Raw genomic sequence first — 16540 nt, 5'->3', positions numbered from 1 at the left:
ACAGATAAGTTTACTTTATAAAGAAGGCTTTGAGTCTTGTGGGCTTGGTACTTACTTCTGCACTCTTTAGGAGATCCTGTTTTGCCATCAGCTGCCTCCCAGGGGCGGTCATTGTATAATGGTGCACAGTGTTGGCAGTGGGTGCCTGCTGTGTTGTGTTTACACATACACCTCCCATGGACCTACGACCAAAAAGAAATAACAGTTATGAGCACTGATGACTAGGAAAGAGCATTTCTTCCCACAATCTCACCTCATTAGCTGGCTTTAGCCATATGACATTCATTCTCTTATTCTTGGATATTTTTACATATTACATTTTAATACTATAATGTCTTTGTAGCTAACTATCTGTGTATAGCTTTAATGACTTGAAATATGTTTTCTAGAAGTAAAATTAAATGGCAAAATATGTATGTTTTTAAGACTTTAAATACATTTTGTCATAATGACTGGGTATTTTCTTCTAATCCCACAGTTCAGAGTAATCGAGGGTTTATTAAAATAGTATTTCTCACAGGGAGGAATACTTAAGTATAATTCTCTGGGCTCTGAGAATTTTATGATAATTTTAATATATTTGTATTATCTCACTGAATTTCTAAAAAATAATATTTTGGATCATCTTGAATACTTCCTAATAACTAAGCATTGCCATGAATTCCAGTACTAAGATGCATTTATTGACACATGATGTCATGAGTATACAAATGAAAGTTTTGTAAAGTCACTCAGAATGGGGTTCCCAAATTTGGATCTATGAGGTGTTCTTTATTTATTTTATTTTTTAATTTTAGAGAGAAGAGAGAGGTAGGGAGAGAGAGAGAACCATCAGTTTATTGTTTCACTTATTTATGAATTAGTTGGTTGATTCTTGCATATGCCCTGACTGGGTATCAAACCTACAACTTGGTGTATTGGGATGATGCTCTAACCAACCGAGTTACCAAGCCAGGGCCAGGTATTCTTTTCTTTTTTTTTTTTAGAAACAACATAAGAGAGAACTCAGCATGAAGGTAATAAATTATATCAACCATTCAAATGACATTTAACGAGTATATACAAGGGAGAGTCAATACATCAGGTAATGTTTGGTACACAAAGCATTAGAAAATATAATTTATATCTTTAAGAGAAGTATAATTTAGATGGAGAAAAAAGATTAACATAGAAAAAAATTACAGATAAACTAGACAATAAATAAATACCTAAGAAACAAAATGATGTTGGAATTCAAAAGCTGCAGAAATTACCATAGGTTGGCAGTTCTGGAGGGCTTTATGAGACGGGTTGGGTTTTGAGCTGGTCCTTGAAGATGCACAGTATTTCTGACAGAAAGGAAGAAAGTTACCAGGAAAACAAAATGAACCAAGGTGTGGTGCTAGGAGGCTGAGGAAAATCTAAAATGTTTTGATTGCAATGATAAAGGAACTACTAAAAGTGACATGTGTTTAGAGTGGCCAAAATCAAAATGAGTCCCTAGAGTTCAGCAAATCTGGAAATAGTTATACCAATACATTGATGCTCTACTGTTTGACCTAATTTCACACTCCATAAATTGTGTTATCTTATCCAAGACCTCCTTTCTCTTTTAATTCTCTTTTTACATAGATATGTCTTTGTGGAGGCACTCTGGAAGTAGCATATGTATTATCTAAGTATGATATATAACTACTATGGACCTTATATTCACACATTCAAGTGCCACAATTATATAGTGCTTGGAGGACTGCAGGCTACTTGTGAATAAACTACATGGGGCCTAAGAGTTATAATCTGGAAAATTTCATAAAAACGATTTTGGTGGCCATCTTGCTAAATTTCATTTCTGTGTATTGTAATGTAAATTTTTTTGTGCTTAATGAAAAGTAATCATAGTTGTCTTTTTAGCTTTTAGGGATTAGTAAGGATATAGATTTATTTATTTATTTATTTATTTAAATCCTCACCCAAGAATACTTTTCCATTTATCTTCAGATAGAGTGGGAGGAAGAGAGAGAGAGAGACATTGATTCGTTGCCTCTTGCCCCACCCCGACCAGTGCCAGGGACCAAACTACAACTGAGGTATGTGAATGTTGGTATGCTTGAAGTTGTCCCAGAGGCTCCTTAAACTATCCTCATTTTTTTGGATTCTTCTTTCTTTTTGCTATCCTGATTGGGTGTTTTTTGCTTTCTTATACTCCAAATTGATGCTTTGCTTCTTGGCTTTACCTACTCTACTATTGAATCTGTGTAAATTATTCTTTCTTTCAGTTAGTGCCTCATTCATTGCTGACCTGTCCTTTTTATGCTCTTGAGGCCCTCACTAAGTTCATTTAAGTTCTCACTAAGTTCATTGAGCATCCTTATAAGCAGTGTTTTGAACTCTGCATCTGTTAGGTTGCTTATCTCCATTTCGCTTAGTTCTCCTCCTGGAGTTTTGTTCTGTTCTTTCATTTGGGACCTGTTTCTTTGTCTCCTCATTTTGGCTGCCTCCTTATGTTTGTTTTTATGTATTACTTAACGAGAGGTATGGGACTAGCTGAGACCAGATGCTGCTTGTTTGAAAGAATTTAGGAAAACCTGAAGCAGGATCCAAGACAGGTCATTCCTATGGTAAAGCAACTGGCAACAGCTTGGGTGGGCCTGAAAGTTGGGTGGGGCAGGGCCTCAGGGAATCACCAGGGCGGGGCTACCAGTGTGAGCCAGGTTGCTGGAGTCCCAGATATGGCGGCTGTCTGCAGCCCCAGGGAAGGGCTCACCAAAGGAACAAAGGCCTCTGACAGCACATCTGTCCAGGAGAAAGCTGCCTCTCCAACCCTCGCTCCAATGCCAAACAACTGAGTTCTTCCCCATATGTCTCTGGTGCCTTTCAGCTTCTTCCTCCACACTGGAGCCTGGAGGGAGCAACTCCAAGTAAGTCCATGTGCGGGCCCTTTAAGAGGAGCTGCCTGGGGGCTCTGGCAGCCTCAGCCTCTCTCAGCCTCAGTTCCCACTGGTTTTACAGCCAGAAGTTATGGGGACTTCTCTTCCTGGCACTGGAACCCTTGGCTGGGCACCTGGTGTGGGACAGGGACCCCTCAGTCCTCAGAGAGAACCTTTCTAGCCAAGGTGTCCTCCTGATTTTTATCCTCCACACGTGGGTGTGGGACCAGCCCGTCTGCCTCCGTCCCTCCTACCAGTCTGGATGTGGCTGCTGCTTTAATTCAGTAGTTGTAGGACTTCCATTCAGCTTGATTTCAGGTGGTTTTGAATGATGGTTGTTCTATAGTTTAGTTGTAACTTTGATGTGGTTGTGGAAGGACGCGATACCACGTTTACCTACCTGCCATCTTGACCAGAAGTCAGATTTATTTTTTAAGAGGGTGGAATTGGCTCCTCTTATTCCATGATGTTACAAAAAATTTTTTAAAAATTTTCTTTGTAGAAACTCAACTAATGTGATAGATTCAATTTATTGGTCTTAGTCTTAGAATGCCCAAATGTGAGTTGAGTTATAGTTACCTATTTTCTTGGGGTTCTCTTTGTGACTGTATTTGCTAGGAGCTGTTGATATGTAAAGTCCCATAGAGTTGTAAGAGTTTACTATGCATCTCCATTTACACATCCAGACAAGCTCTACAGGCAAACTTGCACTTAACTTTGGAGGTCTGCAGGAGTTCAATTTCTACTGATCTGTAAGAGTGAGGTCTTTTCATCCTAGCTCCAGGATATCTGATTTTTCATATATTCTGGAAGAAATGTTCCAGTCTTACTGCTTTTCTTAAATCTTTTAAATCCAACATTCCTTATCATCATGAAAAATGTGGAAACTCTTTATCAATAACTTCTGCATGGTAAGTTTTTTTGAAGACTCTCAGTAAAAACTGGACAATACCTTGTTTACTTGTATGAGATGCTAATTTCAAACAAAATGGAATCTTTGAAAAAACTGAAAAAGAAAGACCTTCCAAAGTTGAAGAGTTTAGTAAAGTAAAGGCAAACTTGTGTACTGATGGAAGTTGGTAGCATAATGAAGATTAGTCAGAGAAAGACAAGTACTATATGATTTTATTCATATGTGGAATTTCATGAAAAAAATAAACAAACAAAACAGAAACAGACCCATAGATAAAGAGAAGTCTGACAGCTATCAGAGGGGAGGGGGTCTTGGGGGCTAGGTGATAAAGGTGAAGGGATTAAGTACAAATTGGTAGTCACAAAACAGTCCTGAGGATGTAAAGTACAGCATAGGGAGTATAGTCAATAATACTGTAATAACTTTGTATGGTGCTGGTTTGTACTTGAAATATTAGAGGGACCACCTTGTGAAGTATATAATTATCTAACGGATACTGTTAATAACCTGGTTATTATTTAACAGGAAAGGAGTGAAGGGGTGACTAGGCAGTATAGTCATGCCATTTAGACAGCTTTGCCAGGAAGCTGCAAGTTAACACACTCTCCGGGTCTATTCTCTGCAGACTGATGGGGAATGGTACTGGACAAGGCAGTTTAGATGCATGCCCAGTAAGGTGTGGGTGACATGAGAAGGTGCTTACCTGTCAGTCACACCTGGGAACAAGTCAGTGGCCAGAATAGATGTGGCCACTGGAAGGGTGTGAAATCTGAGATACATAAACTCCTGAACAAAGAAAGCTCTTTTTCTTACTGCTTTCGTCTGAGTCCTGGGCTCCCATGCTCTGCATCTGCCCATGTGGCCCATGGCCATGTGGACTCTACACATTGGACTGATGGACTGAATCTAGCCTGATGCTCTGCCAGACTCAGCTCCATCATGGAACGGACACACTCTGAACACTGGCCCTGCTTCAAGCTCTGCTGACCCCCCAGCTACCCGTCTTTCAGGACTGCACTAAGGGGACTGGGACTTTACAGCCCAAGGAATATAACTCCATGCAAATAAAGTCTTTAACCATATCCCGTTCTCCCATGGGGGCCTCTGAAAATGCTTGTTCCAGTGGTGCCCCAAGAACCTCACTCCCCTTAGTGTCTGAGAAATTGGACCCACTAATTTCTCTGGTAACATAATCACTATGCTGTACACCTATAACTAATATAAAATAATACTGAACACAAACTGTAATTGAAATATAAAATATAAAAAAAAGACTTAATATAAAGTTAAAAATAATAAAGTCATGAACCCCCCACATGTGTGTGTGTATGCTTAAGGATTTAAGGATGCTGGAATTTATCCTGTAGGTACTGAAGACTCACTGAAGATTTTAAGTAAGGACATAATTGAAAGGTGTACTAAATACCCTTTTTTTCTTCTTTTTTTTTTTATCCTCACCCGAGGACACTTTTCCATTTTTTGTTCAGATAGAGCGGGAGGGAGAGAGAGGAAGAGAGAGAGAGTGAGAAACATCGATGTGAAGGGACACATCGAGTGGCTGCCACCCGCACGACCAACCAGGGCCGGAGACAAACTGCAACCGAAGTACATGCCCTTAGCGGGAACCGAACCCGGGTCTCTCTGTACCGCAGGCCGACGCTCTAACCACTGAGCCAAACCGACCAGGGCTTTTTTTCTTCTCTTTAAAAACATTTCTGTCTTGCCCTGGCAGGTTTGCTCAGTGGTTGGAGCATTGGCCCATGAACGTAAGAGTCTCAGGTTTGATTCTAGTCAAGGGCACATACCTTGGTTGCAGTTTGGTCCCAGCCCTGGTCAGGGTCGTGGGAGGCAGCCAGTTGATGTGTCTCTCTGACATCGATGTTTCTCTCTCTCTCTCTCTCTCTCCCCCCATCTCCTTCCCTTCCACTCTTTCTGAAGATAAATGGAGGGGAAAAAAAAGTATCCTCAGGTAAGGATTTAAAAAATAATAATAAAAATATTTCTATCTCACTCGTATCTTGTCTTTTATCACCCTTCTTCCCCTCCCTTCTTTATTTCTTTTTCATTCATATATATATATATAAGCTTATACTTTCCAACGGCCAGTTGTACCTGTGTGTATTTTCTGATAATGTTTAGAATTTTAAAAGGCGGTTAATTCTTATGTACTGCCTTTTTTCATCCTTTGTATTTTTTAACATCCATGTATAGAGTACTATATAAAGATAGATGCTGCAAAATACTGTTAATTTTCTTTAGAGGAAGTAAATTATCATTATAGGTCAATTTTTTAGGTTTGTTCTTAGAATGCCCACAGCCTGTAAGTAATTTCACCCAACTAATAAGTTAGCCCTGGCCCACAAATTCCAGGGCACAGGAGGCCAAAGACATTTAAGAAAATCTAATCAAACATTCACATGTATCACAAGATAATGCGGACAGGTCAGTTCCCTCTGGAGTAAGGATTTCTGAGCATTCCCTTGTTTCCCACATGCTGAGAATTGGGATGACCTCCCAGGGTCTGAAAGATGCCAGCCCAGCAAATTTTTCTGCATACAAAAAAATTCAAGGAGCTGTCATTTTAGTATTACCCAAAATAGCTGTAAATCATTACCTAGATCATTTGAGACCAGAAATCCTTCCTCAGCGATACAACTGTTACTGTTCAAGCTTGAAAGATCACCCAGTATTTGATGCTCGTGAAAAATGTGCAAGTAAAACTAGGTCTTCATTGAAAAAAAACAACAACACACAAATAAAGGAAACTTTAGTAACAAGTTAGTTAAACATAGCTCATGTTTGGTACACAAACATAAACTAGATAAAGAGCAGGAAAATGGGATTATGTATTTAAGGCTTATTTGGAGAGGAGTGGTGTCTGGCTATCTAATTAGAAAATGAGAAATCTAAACTAACAACAAATCCATAACTCCTAGTTATCTAAGAGGTGCACCTTGGCATTTGGGTACTCTGTGAGTTTTATAGCCTTCTCTATTATACTAAAAGTATTTTATTCTGTTGATGTCAAAAGTTTTCCTGGTTATCTCTAATATTATATATTTGTTACTAATATTAACCTACTTACAAATAATTTTTAGCATATTTATCTTACAGGGAGGGACACATACAAACTTTGAAACAGTAATTTAAGGAAGTATTGGAACAGCATGCTTATTAATAGCTGTGCATTTTGGTGACAAATATATATTACAGCAAAATAATATATAATATAAAAAGAAAATAGCATTTCTTTATATTTGCGGCTACAGACCCAGAAATCTAGGTGGGAAGCAAAATGAGGAAATTATTATCTTTGAAATACATCATTGGAAGATACACAAGTCTTGCCTAGAAAAGCTGCCTTTTTATGGTTTCTTTTGGGGCAGAAGGCCTTCAAGTAGTCAGCAATGATGGAGTTGAGGAAACTGGCCATGGCAAGAGGTAGTGAGAATCTTGTCATCGACAGTGTCAGGCAAATGGGTTGAAAAATCAGTTATCAAGATGTTGTAGAATACTTAAACATTAGAGGGAAGATTGGCTTAGACAACTTTTAGGGTCCTTCTAGTCTTAAGGTTCTATAATTTTAAGGTTTCCTTCTCTGTGTTGGCTGTAGGCAACTACCATAATCCTTTTTGAGCTACCAGAGAAGACGTAAATGTCCTGTCTGGGTCCTGTTGCCATCTCACCAGTGTGGAACATTCCCAAATCTGAAAATCAAACAAGAGAACTAGGAGACTATTTCTTCTTTCTTGCAGGCATTACTTGTGACATGAATGAAAAAGTAAATAAATGTTAATAGTTTCTGAAGACAGACTTTCATTTGTCAATACTGACTATATCTAAATTAAGATCTATACTTTCTGATATTTCTCTGACTGTTTTCCTCCTTTCATACTGCATTTCCCCCCATTGCTTGTGACTAAAGAAAGAGTAGACTAAATATCATTCTAGCTCCTGTCTTCCAAATAAAGGTATATTTATTTCATCATCTATGGATGCTCACCACAGACATTCACTATAATGTAATTACCAAAGCAAAAAATCAATCTGGTTAATGCTTTGGAGGAGACATATTAACTGAATTCTTTTGGGACTGTGTGATAAAATTTGCTCCCCAATAGCATTCCAAAACAGAAAGGAACAACTGTTATTCATGTCTGACAAAAAGTTCTGAAGAGCCCTGGCTGTGTTACTCAGTCGGTTGGGCGTCGTCCCGTGCACTGAAGGATTGCTGGGTAGATTTCCAGTCAGGGTACATGCCAGGGCTGGGCGCTTGATCCCCAGCAGGGGGCATGCAGAAGGCAGCTCTCACATCGATGTTTCTCTTCCTCTCTCTAAAATTCAATTTTTAAAAAATCTTTTAAAAAAATAAAAATTCTGATGAAAGTTAGTGGGGAAAAGAAAAATTTTTACAGCTAAGTATTCAGAAAGGTTTGACTTTCATAAATGGAGTAGTTTTCTTGTACTCTTGTGCCATTATTTTTTTACACACACATGACTTTAATTATTTACCATTCAACTGGGTTGTACACTTGAAACTAACATGTATTATATGTCATCTGTAATTGAAAAATTAAAAAATGATTTAAAGTTAAAAAAAGAAAATTAATCATCTTTCATATCATCATTGGAACTTTTAAAAATGTTTCTGAAAAGAGAATGCTAACAGTCCCTATTCTATGAACCAAAGGAAAATGCTCACTTAAAGGCAGCTGCAGCAATTCACGGACCTCCATGTAGCTATGACACATGATTTAGAAGTGGAACAATGCTATGAAGCAATTTAAGATAAAATGTGAAGGCAAAAACTAATTAATTTCTAAAGAGATAGTATGTCCCTTTTAGAGAAAAGGATTAACTTTTAAAAGAGTGAACTTCTTATGTATGAAAAGATAAATTCTAATAACAGGCTAGCCTGTTAGAACCTGCTCCTCTTATGCCGGACAAAAACACACACAACAATGCTATAGCACAGACCTTTGAATAGAAAGCATTGTAAGAAAAACATGTCTTTTCATTAACGAATAAAATATTCCTTTTCCCCATTAATGGTTTGCATGTTTCAATTTAACAGAAGAAGAGGGAGTTCTGTGGTGAATATGAAGCATAATAATGGAGATTGGTGGGAAAAGGGTCTTGAAACATACTGTCAGAATGGAGCAAAATAGGTTGAAGGCTGAGTATTCCAAAGCTTTGCCCAATAATATATATAGCAAGAATGCAAGCAATTGAAAAGCTCTGCAATCTAGTATTCATTGGTCTGTACTTGAACACTAGAGAAAAGAGCTCTTGTCAGAAAGCATGGGCAATAAAATAAAAATAGATATAGAACAGAAGCAATTATGATTAATGAATGAAAATTGCTAGTACTTTGAGACCTTTCTTCCCAGCTAGCCAGTTGCCTGAAATTCTTCCTATAGAGATTCATCCCTTTAGCTCCAGGAGCTCCCTACAAGAATGCACTTGCACTCTGAAGGGGAAAATTCTTAAATTATTAGCAACAAACATATCAGCTAGGATTATTACCATCTGTTCTCAATCCTGGAACTGGACGCAGAGTTAGTTATCTAGAGGAGGAAGTGACTTTTTGGTGGAGGGAAAGAGAATGTCTTAAGGGGAGAGAGAAGGAGCCAAAGGCAAACTGTGCCCACTCCACTATTTTGCCAAGAACCTTGCTCTGGCTGACAAAGCTGGGAAAAAGTTTGAATGGAGCCAATGCAAATTTCATTAAAAAACTGCATTTAGTACACTGTATGGTAATGATGTGTTTATCTGCTTTTCTCCACTAGATTCTAAATCCTTGAAGGGAAGAAAAAACAACTGGCTTAAATTTCTTTGAAATTTAACTGGCATATAATAGGTTTTCAACAAATGTGTTACTTTTTTTCATTCAGCCAATATATATTTAATGGACAGCATCCAGAACTTTAGGTATGAAGTTTAGTTCCATTTTTAAAATTTCCCAAGAAGGCAGGGTGCTAATTATGCATTTGAAGTGAAAATGAGATTCTTTCTTTCTTTCTTTTTTTTTTTAATCCTCACCCCGAGGATATTTATTTTTCTATCTAAAAGTGGGAGGGAGGGAGAGAGAGAGAAACATCGATGTGAGAGAGACACATCGACTGGTTGCCTCCCGCACGACCCCGACCAGGGCTGGGGACGAACTGCAACTGAGGTATGTGCCCTTGGCCGGAATCGAACCTGAGACTCTGGCCCATGGCTGACGCTTTAACAGCTGAGCCAAACTGGCCAGGGCAAAAATAAGATACTTTTAATTGTTTATCACAAAGGAGGATTTGGGGAAGGGTTGGATTTAATGACATTCAGTTTTGTCTACAGTGTTTCCTATAAGGAGTATAGTAGCTCACATCTGAACAAGGCTTATAGGTAAATGTTCTTACGTATAGTGGTTATCTGTAGTTGCTCTGGGAGATCTATAAATCTAAGGAACAGGGTCAGTCATGGAGGGAAATGGGAGTAATTATAATGATAATGATGATGATAAATAATAACAATAATAGTAGTAGAAGATAATTAATTGGGATAGCATGATGTGATGTATAGGCCCTGTTCTAGGCATTGCATAAATATCAACTGATTTGATTTACATGAGATAAAGTAGGTACAATGATCATTGCCATTTCACAAAGGGGAAAACTGAAGTTCAAAGAGTTTAAGTAATTTGCCTAAGGTCACAAAGCCAGTAAGTGGTGCAGCTATTTAAATTCTAGCAATCCGATTCAAGCCACCATCTTAACCCCTAAACTATGCTATTATAAGACCCTGGAGAGTAGGAATTTTGAGGGATCTACTTTGGCTAAGGCTCTTCAGGGTCTTACCTAAATAAAATTGATGTGTTCCAAGCCAATTTGTCCTGTAAGAGTTCTTCAGGACAAAGGCTGGTTTCTCAAAGTGAGCCACTTCATTTCAAGGGTAGTCTGTTGAGTAGATTACTAGTCCCATTTTCCTAGGAAGAGCCTACAAGCTTTGGGGATAGGTGAATACAGAAAGATTGGCCCCCATTTCCCACACCTGACATGAATAAGTTCAGCGCATGTAGGGATAGAAAATCCTTTTAGATTCTCATTGGTTCAGTGTGAAACCTATCTGTGCACTGACCATTCTGATGCCTCCTGGGGCATTTCTTGGCCACTGCAAGCATTTACAGGACTACCTATCAGAAACTCCAGTGAAGAAATTTATGAAAGGAGATAACAGGAATGGAAATAAACTCTTAATTTGAGATTTGTTCTTTGTGGATAGCACCACTTTTATGTTATTTACTCTTCCTACTATATAGGATCTGATTTTACAGCCAGTTTTAATTTAGGTTATGGAGAACGGTGAGAACATTGCACATAACCTAATGATTTAGGTAAAATTTTAGATTCAGGTTGCTAGCTTATTTCCATGTTTTTTTCATGCATAAAATTGTGTATACCCCAAAGCTTTGATTTATATAGCTATGTGGCAGTTTATCTGTGCCATTCTACATGCTATTTACCATAAGAGATCAGAAACCTGTCTATACACATACAAAGTTTCCAAATGCTACCAAATCTGCCTATTCCAAATTAAGGGCCTTAATTCCAAAATTACTTAAAGACCTTTCCTTTGTAGTATTACAACTAGAACTAAGAACTCAAATCAAGTTTTGTGGTTTATCTTTCTACATTCATCATGGCCTCTTTTGTGAAAATTAGGTAATTAGTCAAAATCAAAACAAAACCAATAGCCTCCACAACCCCAAGCCCACCTATTAGCAGAAAGGAAGGCAGAAACTGCTCCAGGTCAGAGAAAAGCATAATTTAAACCTTTCAAATAAATTGCACAAACACTTTTGAGTTTAAAAATATTGTTAATAAAATAACCTCACTTTTTAAAGCTAAGTAAAAGAAGGTTTTAAAATATTCCCATTGTTTTAAAGTCTACTATTGGCCCAAGGGTATGTTTTTCTTAGTGAGCACTTTAGTTTAAATTTTAAGTATTAAGTCATTTTAGGTAGGATTCTACTATCCTTCAGAGTAATGATTTTCTTGAACAAAGCAAGTCCTTTTCTTTTTGTGAGTTCAGGGATAGAAACTATATTTATAACCATGGGTGTAAGAGGTTCAAAGGTAACATCTTTTTGGAAACCACATTATCAGAATATCCTTTCTTTGCATATTTCCCTAATTAACAAATACTATTCTTTGTGTTGGAAAAAATGTGAAAGACTTTGAAATGACCCCCAACCCCCCAAAACATGACAGTGTTTTGTCTAGCACACCCTCTGGGTTTTCTCTGCCTTTTATTATCATTGAACTATTTTGTAGCTCTCTAAGTTGTAGAAAATTAATAATAATACAAATAAGTCTTGGCCATAGAAATGCAAATCAGTTGTGTCTGTTAAGAATGCAATTGAACACTGCCTTTCCTACTGACCTGTTTTGCATCAGTTTGTAAATATATTTCAGCTTTCTTTACTTGCCTACATACGTGTGGTTTTTGAATTTTCCTTTGAACCCTTTATAATGTTTTACTGGTCCCTCATTAATAATGAGTTAAATAAAATTGTTGACACATGTTTATTTTGTATCTGTGTGAGAGTCAGGACTTCACTCTTTAAAAATATTTAACACTGCCATTTTTTATCTTCCACTAAAGTTCTATGAAGACTGAGGATGTACTTCTAAAAGTGGAATTTCAACATGCTTTATAAAGCTAAATGGGTTTTGAATGTCTTATATTGTCACAAGATTAATTCTACTAGCTTCCTCTTTTCAGTATCATCAGGCACTTTATCTTTCCTCTGAGGACTGTAATAAATATTTCTGCCATAAAAATGCAAATAGCATTGAACTGAAAATTGTAATGCCCAGAAGGCTTATGATTACATTTAGATACGATCATACTATTACCAAATTAGGAGATTTTTTTCCTTCTTTTACTTCATTGCATAGAACTGTTTCTCATTTGTTCTTTGTTTCCAGTGGATGTTAAGTATTATTTCTGACTACTGGGCCTTTGAAAATAAATGTCTATCCAATATATACAGTTATTTGGATAAATCCTATGAGTTATCCTAGGTTACAAGCATAATTTGGTTTCAGATTTGCTTGTGTACAATGGCAATAAAGTAAGGCACCCTGATTTTAAGATGTTTCTTTCAGTATATCTAAGACTTCCTTGCCTTAAAAATTAAATTAGCTTTTCTCCTCTATAAAAGACACAATTTCTTCAGCTGTAACATAGAGCAGGGGAAGATTAACAAATATCATCATATTCTTGCTGCAGTTCTTGTCCAAAGACATGTCACTGTGGAAATGGGGTCCTTCCGTTGTCACAAGAAAAGCATTTCAGGGACCATGCATAAGAGTGTGAGGTATGGTGGTAAGATTTACTGAAACTGTAGCAAACACAAAGAGCTGTCCCAAGATCATCAGCTCCATCCTGCTGTGGAAGAAGTCCAGGTTTGTCTTCATCGAGCCCAGAAGAAAGGCCAGGGTCCAGAGATTTTTGGGCTATTGGTTCAGTCCAGTTCAGTCCCTGTCCCCATGTGTCCAGCCTAGCCTCTGTACTCAGCTGCAATCTGGTTGGTGCTGCATTGCTATACCCAGTACCCAGACTTGTGCTTGGAGGCTGCTTGGAGCCAGTGACTGGGGACCATGCTTGGGGCCCCACAGTGGCTAGGCCCACATGACTGGTACTGAGAGAGAAACAGCAGCTGAGCAGCACACAAACGCATGAACATTTAAATGCATGTTAGGGGCCAGAGGCCTTTGTTAGGTTTAAGATTATGTTAGCTTGGTCTTTCAAACTCTTTCCCAATCCTTTGCAGGCTTGTGCTGGGCCCTCCCCCGAAGCAATCTATTTCATAGATCTTTTGGGGTTCTGTGTCCCTTTTCCAATCCAATCCTTTTCCCAGGCTGGACACTCCCCCTTCTGGTCTCCATCTTAGCTCCTACTGCACATGCCTCATAGTGGAAGGACCTGCCCCTTTGCCATCTATAGGGCAGGTGCCCAGCAGAGGAATTTCCCTCTCATTGTTTTTTCCTTCTTCCACGGTAATCCTGGCTAATGAATGGTAACAATCCTTCCTCCCCGTTTTGGGGATTAGGTCTGAGGGTGGAGGATGCAGCAGTCCCCTGGGAAGTGTGTGAAGCTGTAGCTTCCTGGTGAAGCAGGTTTATTGTCCGATTCAGCTCCCTAGTAGATAGGCTTCTATGTCCGATTCCCTTTGCTCCTATTCTTTTTTTTTGTCACTTTTAAAAAGTTTTATTCCTCACCCGAGGATATTTTTCTATTTATCATCAGATAGAGTGGGAGGGACAGAGAGAGAGACAGAAGAAACATCGATGTGATAGAGCCACATGGACTGGTTGCCTCCCGCATGACCTGACCAGGGCCGGGGACAAACCACAACCTAGGTACGTGCCCTTGACAGGAATCTAACCCAAGACTCATTGGTCTGTGAGTCAATGCTCTAACTGCTGAGCAAAACCAGCCAGGGTCCTTTCCTCCTGTTCTTTATTAATATCTAGCTACCGGTGCCAACAGATGGACTTTGAGTTTCCTATAATACAATATAAGAAACTATTTCATTATACAGCTGAGTAATGAAATTTCTTTCAAACATAATTACTACCTTGTCTCTGTGTTGAGTGACTAGGATAGTTGCTAATAGCCATTCAACCCGCTCCACCTCTACCCTTCATTTATCTCAGTTAAGTGTTTTCATAATTTCACTTTGCAATTGTCTTTTTATACTTAAACTCTTCTAAGGTCGCAATGCAAATCCGTGGCAGAGCAGGGAGCAGAACTCCCAAGAGAGTCCTGAAATGTTAGAGGCTCCATCTTGGAACAGTGATCTCAGCAGGCGGATATTTTCCTTCCCACAAATACTGAAAATAACTTCTGAAATCTCACTGAAGGGAAAGGGGATCATATCAATGTCAATCTCTTAGTCTTAGTTAATTTAAATAATTTTAGAAAGAAATAGCAAAAGTGGAATTAACAACATAGGACTACCAATATGCTGTGAAAACTATTAACACAACAACCATGGGGCAAGAACCTGGGAAACACAGTGAAAGCAGAAACTAGTAGAACTCATTCTGTGAGCAAGTTATCTGTCAAGCAGCATTCGATTTGAGAATGAGGGAACATTTGGGGGTGGGGGGGTTGTTCAATGTCTTTTAGGATTTAGATGGGTTATTATAATTAGTTGGGGGCCAGGTAAATTCTATTAGAAAAGCTGTGGGGGATTATTAAGTACTTTTCACCTGATTGACATTCACTTGCTCAATGTGCTCACATAGCTTCTGGTTATTTTAAAGGAAAATTCCTTGTCACGGGCTATTTTGCATTCTCTTACAAAGTTTTGTTTCTTTTTTTTTTTTCCTAATTCATTCTAGTTCACGTTTCCCACTTTTTCCTCTTTTCCTGACAGCTCTGTTTGACTGTCACTCAGTCTTCCATACAGTGCAGAGGGTATTACAAAAGTTGACTTGTTTAAGATAAATGAGCCCCTGATTGTAGTACAAGAAGCCAGTTGCTAGGGCATGTTTTCTTCCATAGGCTTTTGTTGTTGAATTAATTGATTCACATGCTTCGTTTAATATTGAAAACTTGCTTGTTTCTAGGTGAACCTTATAAAACACAGTCTTCTTTATTGAGTATGCTCATATGAAAGATTGATAATGATTTATTAAAAACATATGCTTTTTTGGCAACTCTATCAGAATGCAGTCACTAACAGACTGTGATAATCTGTGTGATGATGAAACGACAGCCACAGACACAGCTTTTGAAAGAATTGGTTTTCTTCAACACCCATCCATCCGAACCTATTGCTTTTTAAAACAGTCAGCTTAATTACTAGGACTTGAAAAGAAATGTACTCATACTGTAAAATTCCTATATAATCCGCCATGGGTTTTTTGTTATTGACTTTTTATTATTGAGATTATGTTCACATAACATAAAATTCATTATTTTAACCATTTTAAAGCATACAATACAGTAGTTTTTAGTATATTCAAAAAAAATTATGCAATCATTACCACCATCTAACTCTAGAGCATTTTCATTGCCCCCAAAAGAAACTGTGCCCGTTAAGCAGTCCCTCACCATTCCTCCCTGATTCCCAATTCCTGGAAACCATAACCTACTTTGTGTTTTTGGATTTCCTATTTTGGACATTTCACATGAAAGGAATAATATAATATGTGGCCTTTTGTATTTGGCTTCTATCACTTAGCATAATATTTTTAAGGTTCATTCACATTGTATAATGTATCAGGACTTCATTCCTTTTTATGATTGGATAATATTCCATTGTATGGATGTACCACATTTTGTTCATTCATTTATCAGTCGATGGACACTGGGTTGTTTCCACTTTGGAGCTATTATGAATAATGCTACCATGTACATTCATGTACAAGATTTTTGTGTAGACATAGGTTTTCAGTTCACTTGGATATATACTGAGGAATAGAATTGCTGACTCATGGGGTAACTGGATTAAACTTTGTTAGAAACTGCCAGACTGTTTTCCACAGCAGCAGCACCATTTTACATTCCCATCAGCAGTGCAGGAAGGTTCTGATTTTACCACATGCTGGGCAACACTTGTTATTATGTCTTTTGGATTATAGTCATCCTAGTGGAGGTGAAGTGGTATCTCATTGTGGTTTTGATTTGCATTTCCCTAATGACCAAGGATGTCAAGCATCTT

General features: G+C 38.1%; 1 protein-coding gene across 2 annotated transcripts in view; it reads right to left on the bottom strand.

Annotated features, from left to right (window-relative positions):
- The window catches only part of NTN4 (netrin 4), a 128689-nt gene that overhangs the window by 44381 nt on the left and 67768 nt on the right, over positions 1-16540 (bottom strand). For both annotated transcript variants that reach the window (XM_036252618.1, XM_036252617.1), the window contains one exon: positions 56-182. In XM_036252618.1, the coding sequence (XP_036108511.1) occupies positions 56-182 (127 nt within the window). The remainder of the gene's footprint in view (positions 1-55; positions 183-16540) is intronic.

This window comes from Molossus molossus, unplaced genomic scaffold (genome assembly GCF_014108415.1).
Source record: "Molossus molossus isolate mMolMol1 unplaced genomic scaffold, mMolMol1.p scaffold_m16_p_10, whole genome shotgun sequence".
Taxonomy (NCBI): domain Eukaryota; kingdom Metazoa; phylum Chordata; class Mammalia; order Chiroptera; family Molossidae; genus Molossus; species Molossus molossus.
The sequence above is the reverse complement of the archived record's forward strand: the minus strand, read 5'-3'. Positions and strand labels throughout refer to the sequence as shown.